Here is a 22,515-nt window from a genome sequence, read left to right as displayed (position 1 = left end):
CGTGTTTGTAATATTTAATGAAATATTGCAATGTCATTGAATTTTCAAAATCCCATAACGATTCCACGTACAATACTTATATGTTCTACTTGTTAACGTTTTAATATAAAAATGTTTTTGATACGTTTTATTTTATAAAACTTTGTATTGACTACAAAGTGGGTATTTTTCAACTTTTCACATAATATAACTTTTAGTCTGTAGTAATACACGTATTTTCACAGAAAAATTTCCATCACATATATTGGATTCGTATTTTGTTGTAATTCAAAAAAAGAACTTAGAAATTTAATTTATGAATTGACACGTTAGTGACAAATCTGAAATTTCTTTGCATTTTCAATATTCTTATGGTTACATCAAAGTATAATTAAGATTCATATATTCATAATTTTTCGAATAAAATTGCATAGGTGTTAAAAAAAAATGTAGGTATTTTTGTGAATTTTTAAATAACGAGTACTTATGTAGTATGATTGTAATATTTATTAGACATGATACTTATAAATACAATATATTTAAAAATAAAAATATCAGAGTATTTTTTTTTACAGTTAACACTGATTATTTTCAAAAGTATGAATGTTCTGGTAAATACATTTTTTTATATATTCTATGTCGTGTAATAATATTTTTGAACAAATATTTTATGTTTATTGTAATCATTTGTTTAAGTTTTTAATATTTTGAATGAGATCATACATTTTTAGTTTTAAAATCTAAAACAAGATAATTTTTCGAAAATGTTGGTTATAAAAATCGAATTTCTAATGAGTTTAAACTAACATTAACTACGGTATTAAAATTTTTTTTTTTGGCTTATGTCTTTTTTAATAGTTTAAATTTTTAGTAATAGTTTATTATACTTTTAATATTTTAATTTAAATAATTTACTTTATGTTTTATTTCTTATATATTTTTTATTTTTTATTTTTGAATCAACGCCTGGTATCCTCAAGTACAGATTTGTAATATATTTTACCAAAAAACCAAATTTTGTATTAAAAAAATAGGCTTAAAATTAAGATAGAATTATTCAGGTGTAGTACATAAGATAAACAATGAACATAAAAAGTAAAACTTAATTATTACTATTTTAGATAATAGTGTGTTATTTTATAGTTAATAAATTTATTTTTTAAATTTACCTATACACAATTCAGAAAATAATTTTATTTTTAGTTTTTGTTAATTAATTTATAAAAATAATAATAATAAAGTTATCAAACTTTATTTTATTTAAACTTTTTAGGTTACTTAATAGTAAAATAATAGATATGATAATGCTAGTGAAAGTAACTTTTAAATTGTAACCTATCATTCAACTTATATTATAATGTTATAAAAACTGAAAACCAAACATTCTGTAATTTTTTGATGAATACATTTTATATTATGTACATAAAAGTGTTATGTGTATTTTATTTCAAAAACAAAAAATACAAGTGAATATTTTTAAAATTCAATTTATATTTCAAAGATTCATTTTTGAGATGATACCTCTATGATTTCATTGGAGTTGTTTATTTTAACACGTATGGATTGTAATCCACGGAAAACAATATAGATATTACTTTTTTTTTATTATTTGTATGTTTCAATAAAATTTTTATTCATAAATACAGAAACAAAAAATCAATACATTGACAAAATCGTACTAGATATCAAATTATATAGACCACTAAAAATAATTTTAATTTCATAGTTTGTTCCAATTTTTTCATGAATTGAGTATTGGTACGTGTACGAATATAATACCTATATTGATACTAATACGACTTATAATATTTTATTATTTCCACTAGTATATTATGCTTTGAAATTAAATAGCATATCAATATAATATGTGTGATATAAAATAATATTGCCTTAATCAAAATGAGAATTTGTTAAAATAACTTGCATAAGACACAACAGAAATTATGGTTTATTTAATACGGACAAGTATTAAAATTGTTATGTCTATAAATAATTTTATGTAAAGTATTCCAATTACAATCATACGTTATAATAGATCCAAAAAATGCATTTAATGATGAGCAAATTTGGTCTGGATCTTGCTGCAAGATCAAAACCAAGACCAAGACTACATGGCTCTGCAATACTAAGACCAAGACTGAGTCTGTAAGATCAAGGCCAAAACAAAACCCATAATAGCAATGTTTTTCTATTTTACAATTTTTTTTTTTAAATGTCCTAGAAAAGCACATTTTAATGTAGTTTAAATGAAATAATTTATTAGAAACATAATAAAAATTTAATATTAAATTTGATGGACGTACGACGCGACGTTCGGGGAAATAACGAATTATTGAATTATTGAAAACAATATAAGAAATAATTGGATATAATAATCACGATAAAGTAAAAGTGGTTTTGTAACAAATGGAAATTACATAAACATAATGGAAGTTGGAATTGTTTTAAGCTGCTGAATATGACACAAATGTTGATGTGTGAATACAAAAACATATTATAATAAATAATAATATCAGCTATTAGATATGGGCCATACGGTATATTTATAAATTATAAGCCATAATATTCATTTAGGGCCGTACATACATCTCTCCATTGAATATAATACTAATAACAGGATTTAATTATAGTTAGTACTTGGGATATTATTTTATAATATGTATTTATTCCGTGTGCTATTCGTATGATAGTTGTGATACTGTCAAATTGTATATTGTGTATTTGTGTTACTAATGTCTAATGTCGATTGTCGTATTTACATCGGTAACGTTTAAACAATTATTATTTTATTATTAATTGAAATGAGTGTAAATAATAATACAAATATGAATCTGGATAAAGCATTCACAATTTAACATTAAATTTGGTGACTTTTTTTAAAATTATTAGGTTGTAAAAATCAAATTTCTGGCAAATTTAAGTTATGCGAATAAACAAAAGAAAATACTTCAAATTCAAATTAATCAATTCAATTAATAAGAATTTTATTCATATTGCTTTAAAAAAAATAAACATAATATTTTTTGAAAAAGAAGTCAAAATTGAATTATTGTTTATGTTAGAATCATATACATATCTAAGTAATATATATATTGCACTAGTATAGTTATATTTTAGAGATTATAAACAATTAACAAATTCTATATAACCTAACCTAAATAGAGATATAATTGTTTTCTTTAAATTTTAAATTATGTAAGAATATTGCAAGAAGATTAAAACTTGAAGTGCAAGACCAATACCAATATTAAAATCTAGACCAAGAATGCCATAAATTTGGTGTTGGTTTGCTCTTCATTATCTTCGATGTAGTTTAAAGTGGTCTTTTCGTAGTAAAGGTATCGATGACTAAAACATGTATACTGTATAGAATAAAACACTAATTTTTCAAAAAAACCACTCATAAATATTTGACTAAATATCGTTTTAACTTGTGGTATGTTTCAATAGTAATATATTATATTAGATAAATGGACATCAATACATATGCTTAACTTAATAGTATGTGTGAACAACCGGCTTTTTGACCGATTTTTAACTCACGTCTTTGAGAAGAATGCAGTTTTATACATACTGAATTGAGAAATATATTTTATAACTTATCATTGAGTCGCTGAACAGTAAAACTACAAAATTAAATTCTAGTGTAAATGATGCACACTCATCACTTACTACCCGTTGTTATATAATACGCAGGTATTTAAACGTACTGTACACAAACAATTACAAAATTGTTGATATATAATATATATCCAGTATTATATCTCAACCAACTGATCAAATTTAGACAAAAAATAATACAAATCATTTTTATTTTGCATAATATACAAATTTAAATATAAATTTTTATAACCTTCATATTATTATGGCTGGTTTGATTGATTAATTAATACATTTATTGTATTTATACGTTTTATTGGTTTTTATAATATTATGTTTGAAAAAGTGTATTCGATTATTTTAATAATTTAACAATCACAAAATTTAGTATAATATTAAATTAAACTATACAAGATACGGATTTCTATATTATTTATTTTTGGAAAAATTCTGAATATTTGAAAATTGATTTAACAAATATGATATTTTACGCAATTTACGTTAAATTAAATTTATACAGAAAACATTTTTAATCAAATTTATTTAAAATAATATAAAGATACAATAAAGTATTTATTATTATATTATTTTATTATTATCTCTCTCAAAGAAACCTAATTTCATCAATAAAAATGATGGACTAGATCATTTTATGAAAATACAATTTTTTTTTTTAATATAATAAAAAATACAATATGTATCTATGATTAACAATAACATCGGAATAATAATATATACATTGGCACTATAGTAAATAATATTAATCAAGTGTGTGATGTATTGTGCTAAACTTGCAGTTTAGTAGTTTTAGCATTTATGTACGAGAAATAGATGTTGTTCGCTAATTATTTTCTATAAGTGTATCAAGGCTACATCTAGTATAAACTGTGATTGTATTTTATTACTGTTAATAGGTATATTGTTTGTATTAATCTGTGTACATATTTTATTGTAGTATATTATTTAGATGCGGGGACAGTGAGGCATCCCACGAGGATTTATTAATTCAAAAAAGGTATTGTAGAATCAAATACTCCACTACCATTCTATAAATTAATTAATCTTAGTGAAACATCCTGTAAATATATTATATATATTTAAACATAGTGTTCAAAAATTATGAACTACTCATGATATTATTTAATATGTATAATAGCAGTATTTTAGATGATTTACAATATCAATGATTAAAAAACAGTATATAATATAATGCCTAATATAAGTACCTAATTTTTAAAATCCTACATTATATTTTATACTATCTTTTATTTTATTAGACTGAATTTGAATTGTATGATATTATCGTAAGATTTAAATAGTTTATTTTTTATCTAATTTAGAACTAAAATCACAAACTAAAAAGTATTTTTTATTTTTTGAGTATTATTAGTAGATAGTATGGTTTCACTAACGACTTTGTTTAAAATGGTTAGACAATTCTTTGTTTCCAGGGCTTACACCGTTGAGCAATTTGATTTTCAATGGTACAACTTAGTGGTAGTAGTAAACCTAACTTGAGCTCTCAAGATTGACGAGAAACCTTTAAAATGCATGAGTTTTAAACTTGTACTGAGATATTTGTTAGTAAATACTTGTACATATTATACTTGGTGATGAATATAAAAGAGACCGATAAACTTCAAATTAAAGTAATTGTTGATCCTCAAACTTGTTTTTACAATGATTATAACTTTTGAACTATCGAGTTATATATATAGTAAATAAATCATTACATTTTCGATAGCAAAGTTGTAAAATACTGAACAATATTTATTTATCGATATTTAAAAAAAAAATATTATTCTAAAAGTGAAAAAATACTGCACTTATAAATATTTGATTTTATATTTAAACCTATTTATTTTGAGATTTTCTTGAAATAATGGGAATTTCACTACACAATCTACTCGTTTATTCAATTTCCGATCAGTTTGATAATAGCTACGCGAGAAAGAAATTGAAAAGATTCACTACACTAAAAGTATTTAAGATGACATGTAGAAAAAAATTATAGAAAAAATAATAAGTGTTTTTTTTACACACAACGTATGGTTATATGAATAATAGTATAAGCGATATATTATATCAAGTACATAAATTAATATTAAATTACTCAGTTCAAAGTTATAAATAATAAAAAGTGGTGTAATAATTAATTATTGGAAATTAATTATATAACATGTAATTTTTAAATAATTATTTAATGGATAATAAATGAATGATAATAATAGGTTCTCGTTACGAATAATTATAAGTAGGACTTTTAGTACTCTACAAATCTTAAAATATGTGTACATTTATGTATTTAAAAATAAAAAACATGCACTTAAATTAGATAATATTTTCTAAAAGATAAATTTGATATTTATATTTGTAATAAAAATATGGTAAATTATAATATTTATATAAAAAAAAATTATGTTTATTTAAAAAAAAAGTTGATTGAGTAATGAAAACCTACATCGTAATATATGTACATAAAATGAAAATACTTCATAGGTGATAAATGATAATTAATTGATAAATTATCAATTATCACGAAAAAATAAAAATAAAAAATAGTTTATTAATGATTTATCATTTCCATTCGGATATGGTTTTGCAATAGTGAAATAATTTTATTTGTGGCGATAGTTTTCCAAACTCATCTGATATTAACCTTCTTTTATTGAAAAGTTGAATATCTTCTTAATTTTTTTTATATTTTGCTCAAATATGCATTTTTATACGTAAAATGACTAAGCATGCAATAATATACAAAATATTTACAATTTTAAGTATAGCTTTCTAGTGTTATGAAACATAATATTTATACATCAATCACATTTTTCTGCAACCTTTCTAAACAAATAAATATCAAATACTAGAAGTCCACAAACTTAGTTATAACTAAGAACATCTGCTAGAACTTTTTTAATTAACCACTTTTGTTTTAAATATAATTAGTATTTTATTATCTAAATAAAAATAATTTATCCTACTAATTCATTAGTTTTGCTCATTTTTTTTATATTACTATTATGTTAACTTTCGTGAATGAAATAACTTAAAAGTTAAACATTTTTCTAATAATCTGCTTTAATTTAGTTTTAGAAGTCAAGATCTATCTTATAACTAATTTTAGACATTGCCAATTTTTTATTTTGTAGAACGTTAGGTTCGCATCCCCCCTAGATAAAAATGTATTTATTTTTATTATTCAAAACCAGTGTGTTTTCACATTAAAGTTATGTTTGTATATTTAGAAATTTTTTACAGTATATCATATTTAAGTATCTTTTAATCGAAGAAGATAAAAGATAATTTTAGTTTAGTATAGACAAAAAAAAAAAAAGATAGCTTTCTGGACAGTATTTTGCATATTGAATTAAAGTAAGATGTAACAAATTTGTATCTTATATTACAATTAATCGTGATGGATTTTTGGTATATCTACAATTACATTTTTTTTTTATTGTTTCTTTGCTAAACCGTCTTTAATTTTTTACATAATCATACATGTCAGTTATTTTTTGTTATTTAATTAAACATAAAAAAGCTTACTATAGGTATAAAGTATTTGTTTGATGCTTAAATGGGATGATTAAGTCAGCGATATGAAGTACGTATTAGATGTTTAGTGATTAGTTTTCAAGTAAAGAACACTCTTCAGCTAACTTGGTGTCGATAATTGTGCGATTGTAATACTTCAAATTTACAAAAATTCTAGTCAATGGAAATTTTTTTTATAAATAATTATTAATTTATAATTAATCAAATTCAAAAATTGGTAAAAATTAGTATGAATAATAAAGATTTCTTCTGATAATTACTAATATTTAGTTACCTAAAATTGGTTATAGTATTGTACGAGAAACAATAATATTCATGAAATTGATGTAACTGAATAGTCTATCTAAAATGTTGTTCGATCATTGTACTATTATAAGGCGAAGAAAATTAGACCTAATAATAGTACCTAATTTCGAGAAGAAAGGCTGTGTCCAAAGCGGAAACCAATAAGCTATGTCAACTATTTATGTTTATAAATAATGTAGTCATGATAAAAATATGTGATTAAAATTTGCAAAATTAATTTCTAAATTTTTAATTTTATATTTAGAAAATATCACTGTTTTCTTTTTGTTACCCAAAAATATTTAAAAATTACAGCTCATAAATTAAAATCTTTTTTTTATTATGGAATATTTACAATAACTGTTTAGTAGTTCGAACACAAATATAATATATTATACGAATTTTAACTACAACATAATGATTACTCTCAGGAATCTCATGATTTATTTATTTTTTTATTACTACAATTTAGTATCGATATCAATAATAATAATAATAATAAAACAGTTATTACCTATTTATTTAAAAAACACATAATATTAATTGCTTAATCAATATTGGAAATTAAATTTCAAAATAATTGTTATCACTTCAGAATTTCAGAAAAAATAGAATATGTAAGTTGTATGTATATTTTATTAATACAGAGGCATTAAAATAATTTTTTGTTAGTTGCAAATAAATTGTTCTTAAAAGATCAAACATTTAAAAATGTTATTTCAGATTATATCATGCACATCTATTGGATTATTTATATCTGTATAATACATAATATGTTAAATTGCAAAGCTCTATCTATATAATTAATAATCGGCTTATATAATAAATCTTGACGAATTGTCTCTATAATAAGTCTGTATGAGTAATATATTATGTTTTATTTATTCTTTTATCTCAAAGATATTAAATTATTTGTACATAACTTTTTAGTGTTTGAGAGAAGATATTCTTTCTAAAGAAGCAATAGTATTATAAATTATGTTTATAATCACATATTTTGATAAATAAAATTGAAACTAAAATTGTTATATATTATTTAAGCTATTAACGAAATATGGTTCTAAAGTTATTAAACTCATAATAATCATTGTTTGTAGTTCTTCATAAATTGTACATAGTATTAATTATCATGTAATATTTTAAGCTCATTTTTAGATTTCTAAATTGTTTTTTATTTTAAACTATATAAAAAAAAAAACACATTTTAAAATCATAATCAAATGTTTTTGCTAAAAAACCAACTGTATATTTTTTTTTATCTCAATCTTATTCTCGATTTTAAATAATATTTGTCAAATACGAATATTATATTTTATTTTTTTATTATTTCTCCGAGTTGTGTTTATTCGTTCATGTATGTTCTCAAATAAATTCTAAAAATATTAAATTCATAACTACAACGTGTTTTTATGAATTTTATTTTATTTTCTTATTAATATTTTTTTTTTATTTTTTTTTTTTTAACGCTTAAGTCATGTAATGTTTAAAATTTATTTTTGGCTGATTAATGAAATAAATTATAGAACGGTAAAAAATTAAATAAAAATATATAAATTATTTATAGTTACTAATTGTAGTTTTTAGTAAAAATACAGTGGTAAAATTATCGTGAAAATTAGTTTTATTTGGATTCTAAAGATTTACCAATTATTTTAATAATTTCAGCATATTTCAGTTAATACTAAACACAATAAATAAAATGTGATATTATAATTATTGAAAAAAGTGCATTATATTATAATTTATTTAATTTTAATTGAATTTTTATCTTTAGGATTTAAATGCTGAATACAAAATCAATCTTAAAGTAATAAATAATGTATAGAATATAGATCTGGACTTTGTTTTTGTATACGTATAAATTACAAATTTCTGTATTAAAATATTAATTCATAATAATTGTTACCATCATTATTTATTAATGATTTATTTTAAAGGAATATTGTTAAAACAATAAATTAAAATATCGAATAAACCAGAGGAATGTAAAACAATATTTCTTCAAACATCGAACGGCCATTTTTATAAGTATTATAGTATTGAATTACAAGTGGGAGTGTGCCAACTGCAGTTTTCAACTATTAATGGGTGGGGGAGGCACCTTAAATTCCGCCCCATCGAAGTGGTTCTGTCTCTGATAACATTGTTCCGCACTAAAGTGTGGAAATAAGTTATGAACCACCGAATGACAGGCAAGGTAATTAGGAAATGTTTTAAAGCTCATGAGTTATTAAGATACGGAAAGTGACGACACATTATTCAAGTACTATATATTTAAAGGCATGCTTACTATTGAATTCTCAAATATATTCATATTTTGTTTTATCTCCTTTAATATTCAAAGTTACATCAAGCTTAATTTAATACCACAGAATGATTGATAGCAAAATGTCAAAGCATTTTATTATTTATTTATTTTTTACGTTACCCTAGTACCAGTGAGTTCAAAATGTCTATTCACTTGTGTATAATATAAAATTGGATTTCTTGAAATCAAATCGTTGAATATTTTTGTCATTAAAATTATATTAATATTGACTTATACAATTTAAAAAAAGTATAGTATTTTTGTTTAATAAATTGTATTGGATTCTATTAATACATAATTTTTATAAATAGCTCACGTAAATTTAAGTTTTGGAATAATATCTTCAGTAATTTTAAAGGAATACATTTGAATCAAATATTTATTACTATTTTTTAAATGTAAATTTAACTAAATTGTCTTCTTTAAGTATTTTTCAAATGTTTGTCTAGAATAAGATTTAATTTTTAATTATTTAAATTGCTATACAAAATAATAATAATATACTTCATTAGTAGTTGCAAAATAAAGTGTAGATACTTTGTATTAATATAAATTATAATTTATTTTATTAGACATTTTTGTGATAAAAATTTCATTTAAGTTAAAAACTTTACTAAAACAATTGAGAAGATTTGAAAAAATAAAGAAGATACTGTATTCTATAGTGTTTTAAACTCTTAACATTTGGTATTTATTTTTCAGAAAAAGAATTTTAACTTACTATTTAAGTTGTAATTACTATCTATATATTAATTAATTACCACTTAGTTGATAATAGAGTAATAATAAAAAATAATAAAAATCATAAAAATGTGTAATATAAGTTGCTTCCATAGAGTTTTTTTGTTGCAGACGTTCTTCTTTAACATAAAACAAACATGTTAAGACATAATTGAAGATAACTCGATTAATAAGCTGTCATTTAATGATGAATGCAACACATATTAACTTATAATTAACAATGTTGCTTAGTGTAAGAACTGTAAATAAATTATGTTTACGCTACAACTAGGAAACTGATTTACTTGAAATAAAAATACAAAATTATGCACATAGCCATGGTCGTTTAATTAATAAAATATTTATCAAAAATATCAAAATAGAAATATCTAGGAAATGTGTTTTTAATTTTAGTGTTATCGTCATTAAAATATTTATGGAAAATTTCATATACATATATATATGTATATAATAATAATAAAAATAAGAATATAAAGTAAAAATATATATATTATGAACAGAAAATATTAATTTTTGTTTGATTCTTAAGTAAAAATTAATTTTAAGTTCATATTTATAATTTACAAGTTTAATGTTTAAGTGTTAAATGTTGCTTTTTAGGTCTTAAAATATTTTTAAAACGATAAAATGAGTCATAAATGTGATTGACAAACCAACTAATATAATTGGTTGATAGTAATTTGTTTCACAAATTATCGAAGGCTATAATTCCAAAATCTATTAATAAATAATGCAATAATGTTTTAGTCAATAACAGCATGAATTTTTTAACTATATACATCTTTGGTATGAAATTTAATTTTGCATAATTTAAGTTTTTTCAATTGAATAGAAGTTTTCACATGTAATTTATTTTAAAATGATTAATTGTATTTTTTTTAAATGCTCTTAATGTTAAAATTTTATATGTATAAGCAATTTAATGTAGAAAACGTTTTCAAAATATTTATAAATTGATAAAACATGTAAATTAAATTTTTTATAGTTTTATTATAAATAATTTAATACTTAAATATTTTTTTAGCAAACTTTAGGTAACTTATATATAATGATATAAATATGCATTTCAGTAACATAAACCTGCTCTTTAAGAAAATATCTTTGGAAAACAATATATTATAATATGTATTCAGAGAACAGTTGTGGACAGTAGAAGAACATAAAATATTAAGTAGATACATAGATTATAATGACATAGGTTATAAATTTAAGACATGAAATCTTTGAACTTTCAACTATATATATATATATATATATGTATATCATTGTATCAAATAAATCTACTTCAATGATAATACAGAAATAAGAGTTACCATTATTATTACATGTCTATTATGATGTTAGTATATTAAAATTATATTATTTTCATGTTATTTTATCAAAGGTTTTTAATATTTAAATAAAGTATGATTTCAAATATTTTTCAGTGATCATTTTTAAAAATAATTAACACTAATTAGTGAAAATAAAGTGTTTGTTTTTCGTTGTTCAAAATCAATACTATATAATTATACACTATGAGTAAAAAAAAAAAAATAATATATTTTTAAAATTATTTCAATTAATTATAGTAGTTATGATGCTGTAAATAGTAAAGGTAATTGGTTTATAGGTACCTTTTTATTATTTTTGGAAATATTAATGTATTGCATTATACTAACATCTTTAGATTAATTTTTGTTTTCAACATCCAAGAAGACATCTAAAGATTTTTTTTTCATTTATTTTTATAAATCAGTGATCATCAAAAAAATGTCAATGATAATATTGTTCAATTCTCAGTTAAGTATTATTATTATATGAATATAATTTATAAAGAAACGGGTCTATTAGTGTAAAAATGTTGTAGTATTGATAAGTTCAAGTGTGCTTTTCTACGTTAAATGTGTTGATTAATTATTTTTGTACATATTATAATGACAATGCAGTCTTAATAAATGCTCTATTAAGTTATTTATATACTATATTTAATGTAATGCAACGTTATATAAAGGTTTATTGTTTGTACAAAAAATCTTAATATATTTAACAGCTCGTTTAGTACCAAATAACCCAAAACGTATGTGATTGGTCGATTAAACTTGAATCAAATCAAAATTTTAAAACTTGTGTATCTAACATTTAAAACACACCTGTTAATTTTCTATGTTACTAGAAAAAACAACTTAAAAATGATAAATTATCTCTGAGATTTAAAAGTGTTTTTTAATTTTTTCTATATAATGTTTATTTATATTTGTTATACCTATACTAATATATTATTATATTTTGTTTATGTGTTGTGCTGCTTAGTTTCGGAAAAAGAAATCAGACAATGGTGAGTACATTTTGTATCATTTATTTTGGTACATTATTTATATTATATTTTATTTTTATTACCTATATTGGCTGAATTATAAATCTTTTTATAATAGAAAATAAATATTAAAATATCATGAATATCGAAAGAAATGAATAAATGTATACAAAAAAATTTAAATTATAAGTAAAATACATTTTCTTTGAAATTAATTTTACCCAAGATATTACCTACTAAAGGCTTTGTGGAAAACCAAATATGCTATTAATTCATCATGAAAAAATACTACGAGAGATTTAGCATAGAGAATTAGATCTTTTTGCAAGTAGATTCTCAATAACCGGTAATTTTGATGCTATTTATTTTATACTTACCACAGCTGTCTATGTTTTTTTATATATCAAAATGCATTCATTTATTTGGACGGTAAAAATAATGCCAGACATAGAGTACTAAAGTATAGTGACGTATTTAGGTTAGGGTGATTTGTATTTAAATTTTCTAATTTTCATTAACACAAACAAATTACTACACACTGATATATTTACACATTTTTTTTTTATATATAGGTTTTCTTTAAATTAAAAATGTGTAAAAAAATCTACATTGCTATTTTTTTTTTGCGTGTGTAAAAATAAAATCAAGTGTAAGACATATTACATCACATATGTTATAGTTAATATAATAATTAAAAGATTTCTTTGAATTCTGATGCTCGACAATTACTAACGAACCCGGAAATTTTACCGTAGTTGATTTGTCGTTACCGTTTTTTCATCGCCTGACAATTTTTCGCAATTGTTTTGTTGTTGCACTATTTACCGCGAAGGATTAACCTCCCTATGAAATATCAATAACGCCATTAATGTACCTATCATTAACATTACAGGGTGATACCCATAACACAAAAATTATTGGTAATATTGATTTAATTTTTTTTTTTTTTTGGGTACAAGGGTATATTTAAAGTTTTATTTTATTAGGTTTTAAAAACGAAATTTTGAAGATGGCCATCGTCTTCGTAAATGTGCTGAGCTAGCTGAAATTTAAAATTACTGTCTACTTTTTTTAGCAATTCTGTGTCTATCTCGGCATTAGCAGCACGAATATTGCTCTTCAGATAACGAAGGATCTTTGGACAATCCGTGTAAAATATAGATTTAAGGCAGCCACACAGAAAAAAATCACATGGGATTAAATCTAGCGAACGCGTTGGCCTCTGAGTATCGCTTCTAAGATAAATGCGCTGGTTTTCGAGAAACATTTCATATGCATTTTTCCATACAATTTAATCGTGTAGATTTAGTTGTTGCATCACCGACAATTTATATGGATGAAAATTGAGTACTTCATGAAGAATTCGTCTCAATGTGGAGTTGGAAATCCTTAAAGCAGCTGAATGTTTGTGTACAGGTCGCTTAGGGGATTTAAAAAGCGCCATCCTTACCCTTTCGATGTTTCCAGGTACTTTGGCGGTTGTGAACGGTTAATTATGTTTTTTATTCATACTAACAGTATCCTTGAACGTGCCCACCTACAAACATATCGATTTTTGTTCAGACACATGATCTGCACGCATAATATTAAATTTTTATCTGAATGCACGCTGAATTGCGATGACTGAACAGCCGAAGGAAAAGTAGGCTTTTACGGAAAACGTGCGCTCTTTGTTCGTCCACTGTATGATTGATACTAAACTAACCTCTAAAAAATTTAGATCACGAGTTTTGGAACACTTCATAGGAACGCGCTCTAAGAGTAACAGTGGAGCGAGTTTCAATTAAGGAAATGACCGCGAATCATCCTATACAACAATACCAAGACTATGAAATTTTTTTAAGCCTCACAATTTTGATTTGTTTCTCAATTCAATTCAGGTACATTTTATGACCCTCATACTGGAATTTACAGCTTTAATTTCCGTTTGTGCATAAATGTGTAGTTTAAAAATGTTCGCACAAGATATGCAACCATGCACTTGCATACTCTAGGGGCAGATGGTTTTTTTTAGAGGACATAATATGAATAAGTCCTACAAAATAACACTTCTGGGAAATAAAAAATAATAAAATATTTTGTAGGTAGATCTATTAAACGTATACAATTTATACGTTTACAGCTTAATGTCATGTGACAAGAATTATGAAATAATTATGTATTTTTCATGTATATAATATATTTACATAAAGCTTTTATAAAAATATGTTTTTAATTTTTAATACAGAAAAAAAAATTGAAATACCTGTTATTCTTTTGAAAGTAAAAAGCAATGATAATAGAAATGTTTATCATACATATTTTAACCAATACTTTAAGCAAGGGAAATAATTGGACTGCCAAAAATCCAAAAATAATGTTTTAATGTTGTTTTCCGTTTATAAAAGATATTTGATCTATTTTCATGATATACTTCAAGATGACGATGGCGTTCATTGTTTATTATCAATTATTAACTAATATTTCAATTTTTTCTGTCCCTCCAAAAATTGTTTTTCAAATTATCTGGACCACCATAGAATTTATTTACCGACCCTTACCATTGATTTTAAAATTAATGCCCCTACTATAAACATTAATTTAAGGACATTCATTAGAATTTTAGTGTGCATATTTTATCAGCCACATACGCTGCGATCAAAGCCTACATACGTCTATAGCCTATAGTATAGTTATATTTCTGGATTATCTTTATCTCTTAAACTAATTTTTAGAACGGTAGCCCATTTACTGTTGGTAATTTATAATTTAATTTATAAATACACCTATATTAATGATAAAAGTATTATAGTCTAATCGTTTAATGTAATTATTAGTTTGTAATATTTAATCTGATTGCTTTGTTAAGTATGGTACATATTATTTGATAGCCTCATCTATATTCCTCACATTTAAACATTTGTGGGTCCAAATCAAAAATAAACTTTTTTCATATTTGTTATACATCTAGTTATTACATGTAAGAAAAGGTACTATTAGCTAATTCAATCACTACAGCTAAAAAAATATTGTTTCAAATAAAAATTTTACAATTTATTAGAAAATTTTTGAGTTGACTATAAATTAGATACTACGAAGCCAAAATAGAAAATTCAGCTATAAAATATAAAAAAGAATTGGTCAGAAACTCAGAAATGATACCTAATTACTTCGTTCTAAATCATCATTGTCAAACCATTGACTATTACATAAATAATTATTAATTGAACTGATTAATATATTAAATAGGATTATTTAGAAGTTAAAAATAATTTTAGTACAGTCGTTACGGGTTTTTTTTTTGTAGCATGCTAAATAATAATAAAAAAAATAATGATTATAAAATATTATGTTGTTTTATACTCTTATCTTCAATTTTTACTCTTACTATTGATATTGAACATAGTTGATATTTTCGCTAAGCTAACTTTACACTTCTATAGTATTTTGATACATTGTGTGTATTGTAGTGATTCTAAGTATAATGTTAATTGATACAAATAAAGTAGTATACAACTGTGGTTTTGCTAAAATTAGCACGATACTCTCGACCACAGTTTCAAACTAAATTTAATGTAATTTAGATGAAGTCTTATAAATTTTAGTGGAAAACGTATACCTAACCTATTAGTAAATTTCATGATAATTTATTAATAGTGTTAATTAAAAATATAACTTAATCTAATATAAAAACACCTTTGTTTCAATTGAAAGTGGATAAAATATAATAATATTATATAATGTTATACATTTCTGAATCTATGGCTTATGTATATTGTACAATTAATTGAATCAACACTGCTACAAAAATTGATCGCCACAACTACGAGTAATTCCACCTCAAACAATTAAACAACTACTTATTTTGTATATTTTGCTGAGCAGTATTGTTATAATATTAGTACTACATAGCCGGAACGCCTGTAGTATCTTTTGAAGTTGATATTATATAAGTGTTATAATCAGTCAACTTTTATTTAAGTTGGTTGTCAAAAAATTATTTATATTTTAGCCGTCTCCGAGTTATTTAATTTTGTGGAAAACTATAATTTATCCTATTGAATTTTTTTTTACGATTTCTGAGTGTCACTGCTAGGCAGCTACTCTCCTCAAAATTTCAGGACATTTATATTATTTATTTTTATTCACGCTTATATTATGTTTGTTGTAACTTTTAATTATAGATTGTAAATTGTCTAATAATTAAAAAAAAAAAAAAAATGTTTATTTTACAACTAGTATATTTATATGATTTTAATATTTTGTTGACTCGATACTAATTATATTAAGTGAATATTATCCATGTAGTTTTAAGTTTAAATGAGTAAAATAAACACATACCAGTAGAGTACCACAATATTCATACAGAGATCATTTATATTACAATAATTAATTTTATGGTTTTTTTTTTTTAACAAATATATATAATTGTAAGGTTACAATCACCTGTTGACGGAGTTTATTATTAATATAACCTTATATATTTGGAATTTTCAAACTGTTTTTTTTTCAATTTTTCCGGTAATTTAATATTTAATGCTTGGCAGCTATTATTTTGTCTATCAAAAAATCACAATAAACTATCGTTTATCATAAATATGAATCTTATTAACTATAAATATTTTAGCTCTAGCGAAATTAAATATATTTGTTTTAAGTTTATCACCTAGTTGTATAATTTTAATATAGGAAAATCAGTTAACTATAAAAGTCAGGAAAAAACTGTATTTATACTATGTTTGTAGCCCTTTTTAATTTTACGTAATACAATAATATTTTTATTTTTGTTTAAAGATATGTATATGTGTCACTATGATTTAATTATTCTTTACAAAACTTAAGGAACGTGTCTAGAATAGTATGTACACGAAACACCACTACCCTTAGAACAATGCGTTTTCGAGATCACATTTAAGTGGATATTTCCAATCCAGAGTTCTTGAAGTTTTCCTGAATCTCTTGGGAACTGAGAATACATTGGCTTATTTCGTTAATTTAATATTTTAAGGTTAACTACTTAATAAGTTTTTAATCTAACTGCATTATTGAGAAACTTGCTTAATATTTTCTGTATTTAGCTCATCATTCATAAATTTTGTAGTGTTTAGTTTTAGGTTTTAGAAAATATTGTGCAATTTTGCTGTAGGTATACAAACGCGTATAATATTATATTTATGGCCTACTTACAAATTTGTACATTCAATTATAATTTTAAATAAATTAAAACAGTTGTATGAAAAATAGCTATTTAATCACTATTTTAGCTAATCCTTAAATTGGTAAAAATCATACGAATAAAAATAAAAATGTATAAATTATTCTTCTTTAAATTATTCGATTAATAGTATATCCATGAAATATTTATTTGTTATGCATGATTATTTTTTTAAATCATATAGAGCGTTCATTTGTTATTTATGATTCAGATTTTTAATAATGATACTTTTATTTTTATTTAGGATTCAATTTTAATCATAATAGTTTTATTTATCAGATCTGGTTTAATTTTTAAACATGATTAAATGTATTATTTATTTATTTATTTTTTTGATAAAATTGTTAAAAAGTTGGTTTTTATTAAATACAATTAATTTGTTACGTACATAAAAAATATTTAGATACTTACATTAACAAATTAATTGGATTTTTAGTTAAATTTTTATGTTTTTAAAATTTGGTAGAACATGATTGACGAACTCATCAAGTCATAAACACGTAATTATGTAAATTATGCCGATTAGTTGACAATCTTGAATAGGATAGGAGTTCTCTATATTTTTTATTATTGAACCCCTATTTTTTACTCAGGTTTTCATTAAAATTCGTAAGAATTTCACATCTTTTTTTTTTTTAATTATAAGTAATTAGGGTTCGATTTACTAATTTTTTGGTATAAAATATTAAAATAATAATAATAATAATAATAATATTAAACAATTATTTAATATTTATGAACAAATTATTATTGTTTATGATAAATAAAATGTATACATAAAATTAAAATTATTTGTGAATTTAATAATTATTTTTTTAATCATAGATAATTTTGATTGAAAAACCTAGTTCTGGTAATATTTACGAGTTATGATATATAGTTAATAGTTTAGTTGTTTCCAATTTAAAGTTTGACTAGTCAACTATTACTTTTATTGTTTTATTTAGTTTAAAATACATACTGTGAACATAAATTTCCCTAGTAACATATTATTTAAATATAGTTAACAAGGGCAAGTAAGTCAGATCATTATGTTTTATTCCAATCCCAACTGTATCTTTATTAAGTTTTAATAATGTACCCTTTACAAATAAAGCATTAGTTAAACACATTAATTCAAATAGCGATGTGCATTACTAAAAACCCTGTTTGATTAATATACTTGTTGAACCTTATTATGGTTCATTGGCTATTAAATTTACTCTTTACTGTATTAGAATATTTTTAAGTATATTATATTTTATTTTAATATAAAATAATTTTATTCGTTATTATATACTCGTATTAGAATTTAATCAATACACAATATGTTTCATAACTTAATAGAAAATGGTTTAACAAAATGAGAATATAGTTTAAAAAATGGTTATTTTATTTTGCTAAGGTTAGTAAAATTTACAATAATAATAATAATAATAATAATAATAAAATATCCCAGGATGATCGCATAGGCTTATAATCAGAACCTTTCCACTGCAGATTATTCAGAGGTACAACATAAATTGACATTGTGTGTTTCAAAATACTTGCATATGCGTTTATGACCTTTATTGAATTTTTAGAAAAACATAGTACCTTATAAAAGCGTACTTTATAAAATATAAATGCGTATTTACAATCTTTAGGTAGGTATATCTTTATTCTCAAGTTAAAAAGTTTTTTTTCTTATAAATATATCAAAACACTAAATATTTAAATTGTTAATGCATTTTTTATTGAGAGTATATATATACGGCAGGTCATGTTTTTTAAATATTTTAATCGTATAATTCGTAAAACTATATGTATTGCGTAGTATATTGAACTAATGAAGTGACAAGTATTACCTGTAATTGACGTGGAATCGTTATTAATAATTGTTTATAAATTAAAACAACTAATTTTTACAGAGGAAAATAAAAAAAAATTGTTGCTTTTCAATAGATATTTTCTAAAATTCTAGAATAGGGTGATATTTGATAAATTCAATTTAAAACATCAAACTCAAAACAGGAGGTGAAAGCAAATAGCAAAATATTGTAATAATGATGAAAAAAAGTTTATCAATTATTACTGTTTTATAATATTGTAGGCATTTAGTAATTTTAAATGCGAGATATATCATTATGAACACGTAGAGTTGATATTTTGTTGTATGGAATTAATATAAATGATTTATTTAAGTATTATAGCTTTTACGTTATATTGTATACCATTTCACTACAGATAGAAAATAAATATTAATACACATGCCTACTAGTTTAAAATAAAATAGCCACAGCTATCAAAGATAATCTATATTATATATTATATATACATAATATAATAAGAAAAATCGTTTTAATTTATGTGTATTTAATATTTTTTTTATCTTAATTTACGTATTTACGCAATAAGAATTTATCAATAGGTATTTTTATATCATGTGTACAATAGTTTTTCGGGCAATAATTCAAATGTCAATTTATATTTAGAAATCAATGACGAGGAGGTCACAAAAATGTATACAATATTATGGTATGTCACGCGAAATAAATATTAGGAGTACTATTTATAAAACTGATAAAAAAAATAAAAAAAATACACTGGTAAGTATGAAAATTTAATTTTTAAATTGTTCAATATTTATAATATTTGTATCCTCATCTCTCTTTTTTTGTGAGCTACTTTAATAACCAATAAGCAATAACCGAAATTGGTAGTATGTAAACATTGCAAAAGTGTAGTTGATTATAGACTTCGTTGCATGTGGTATAGGTAAATTTTAAGTTTGCATAATGGTCGCTGAAATATGACCCACAAATGACATACATAGAAATAGAATTTTTCGTGGTTAGACCAAAAATAATAAAACTTTAAGTAGGCATAATATCCAATTTGTCGTGTTAGTATGTTACAGATTATATTAGAGTAATAATATGAACTACCTATCTATAATTTTTTAACCAATCATTTATTTAACAATTTTTAAAATTGTATGAATAAGTAAATATAATAGATTTAATCTGAACATTTATGTACACATTATGCAGTATATACTTAATCTATTTGTTTGTTATGTTAATAGGCACAAAGGTTTTTTAAAAGATTGCCCAAATGGACTACTGACGGAACAAGTAAGTTTTTAAATTAATAATTATGCCAAATAGTAATTCTTTCCATTATTTTTTCTTAATTGTTAAATTACTCTTAATTTATACATAAAATCAAATTCTTATTTTTTATATTTTTTATTATTAAACAACAGACACAAATTTATTATTTCTTCTTAAAATCTATTACATTTCAAACAAAAAAGAAAATTTCCATTGTTTAAAATATGTTCAAAATATTCACTTATTTTAACAAAACAAAAAAAAATCATAAATTTTAGTTATTTAGACTGAATTAATTAAAGTTTTTTGGGCAATATAAAAAATTGTAATTTATAGTTGGACTATTGAAATGATATTAATTTTCAATTATAATTTATTCTTTATTTTAATAATTTATACTAATTTATACTAACAGTAAAATAAAATTAAAAAAGTGCTTATTATTTATACAAATATCTAATGTCTAGTTAACCAATGAAATGACTAAACCTGTTTTTACAGAAATTTCATAGGAAGGTAGGACTTCGCAAATAGTGATCTACCCAGTTAAAGATACTTTTTATCTCGGAATCCAACCCCTCTATTAGTATGTTGGCATACATGTGCAGTGTGCACTTTGTCAATAAAATACGAAAATAAAATTGTTTTGTTTATTTTTGGTTGCCGTTAGTTACACACAAGAACAAAAACACATGGTTATTATTATTTAATTTTATTATCACAGGAAAGAAAGTTTTCTTTTAAAAATATCATCGTGTTATTGTATAAAGTTTACAACCGGTTACAGTTAGATAGAATCCACCATTTAATTTGATATTTAGAAGTTTAAACAATTAAATTATTCCCAAATCAGAAGAACGACAAATGTAATATGTATGGCAAGATATTTAATATTTTAATATTAAGCTAATATTCTTGGAAGTTCATATTGTAAAATAATAAAATAGCAATAACAATAAAATTCATATTTTTATATTTATATTAAACAATTTCTATATGTGAAACATATTTTCATTTGAACTAAAAGTATGATTTCAATAATTTTTTTTTTTTTTTAATGTAAAATGAACAATAGTTTTTAGACTTAATTTTCACAAAAATATTATTTATTTTCAGGGATTTATAAAAATATACAGACAGTTTTTCCCGCAAGGTGATCCAACAAAATTTGCATCACTTGTATTCAGAGTGTTTGACGAAAATAAAGTAAGTTTATTATTATAAAATATAATATTGTAATCCTTTCATAACAAATAGAGGAAAATTTCTATAAATTTATAAAATATGCATTTTAATCACTATGAAAAATTATTTTTTTTTAAACTATAAATAAAATAATTTTATTGCAAAGCATTAAAACTTAAAAGGCAGTTAAATTTTTCTTAAGTTTATAGAGGTCCATTAAATTTTTTTTCTGGGGTCATATTATGAGCCAGACTCACACTGACTATGCATAAACAATATTTGTGATCTCTTTACAAACATT

General features: G+C 22.5%; 1 protein-coding gene across 1 annotated transcript in view; it reads left to right on the top strand.

Annotated features, from left to right (window-relative positions):
• LOC112593516 (frequenin-1) overlaps positions 1-22,515 on the top strand; it is a 117,807-nt gene that overhangs the window by 7,652 nt on the left and 87,640 nt on the right. Inside the window, exons 3-5 of the mRNA XM_025337928.1 lie at positions 12,758-12,782; positions 21,002-21,050; positions 22,146-22,235. Of these exons, the coding sequence (XP_025193713.1) occupies positions 12,758-12,782; positions 21,002-21,050; positions 22,146-22,235 (164 nt within the window). The remainder of the gene's footprint in view (positions 1-12,757; positions 12,783-21,001; positions 21,051-22,145; positions 22,236-22,515) is intronic.

The sequence above is a fragment of the Melanaphis sacchari genome, unplaced genomic scaffold (assembly GCF_002803265.2).
Source record: "Melanaphis sacchari strain LSU unplaced genomic scaffold, SCAv2.0 Contig0_pilon_pilon, whole genome shotgun sequence".
In the NCBI taxonomy this organism is placed as follows: domain Eukaryota; kingdom Metazoa; phylum Arthropoda; class Insecta; order Hemiptera; family Aphididae; genus Melanaphis; species Melanaphis sacchari.
The sequence above is the reverse complement of the archived record's forward strand: the minus strand, read 5'-3'. Positions and strand labels throughout refer to the sequence as shown.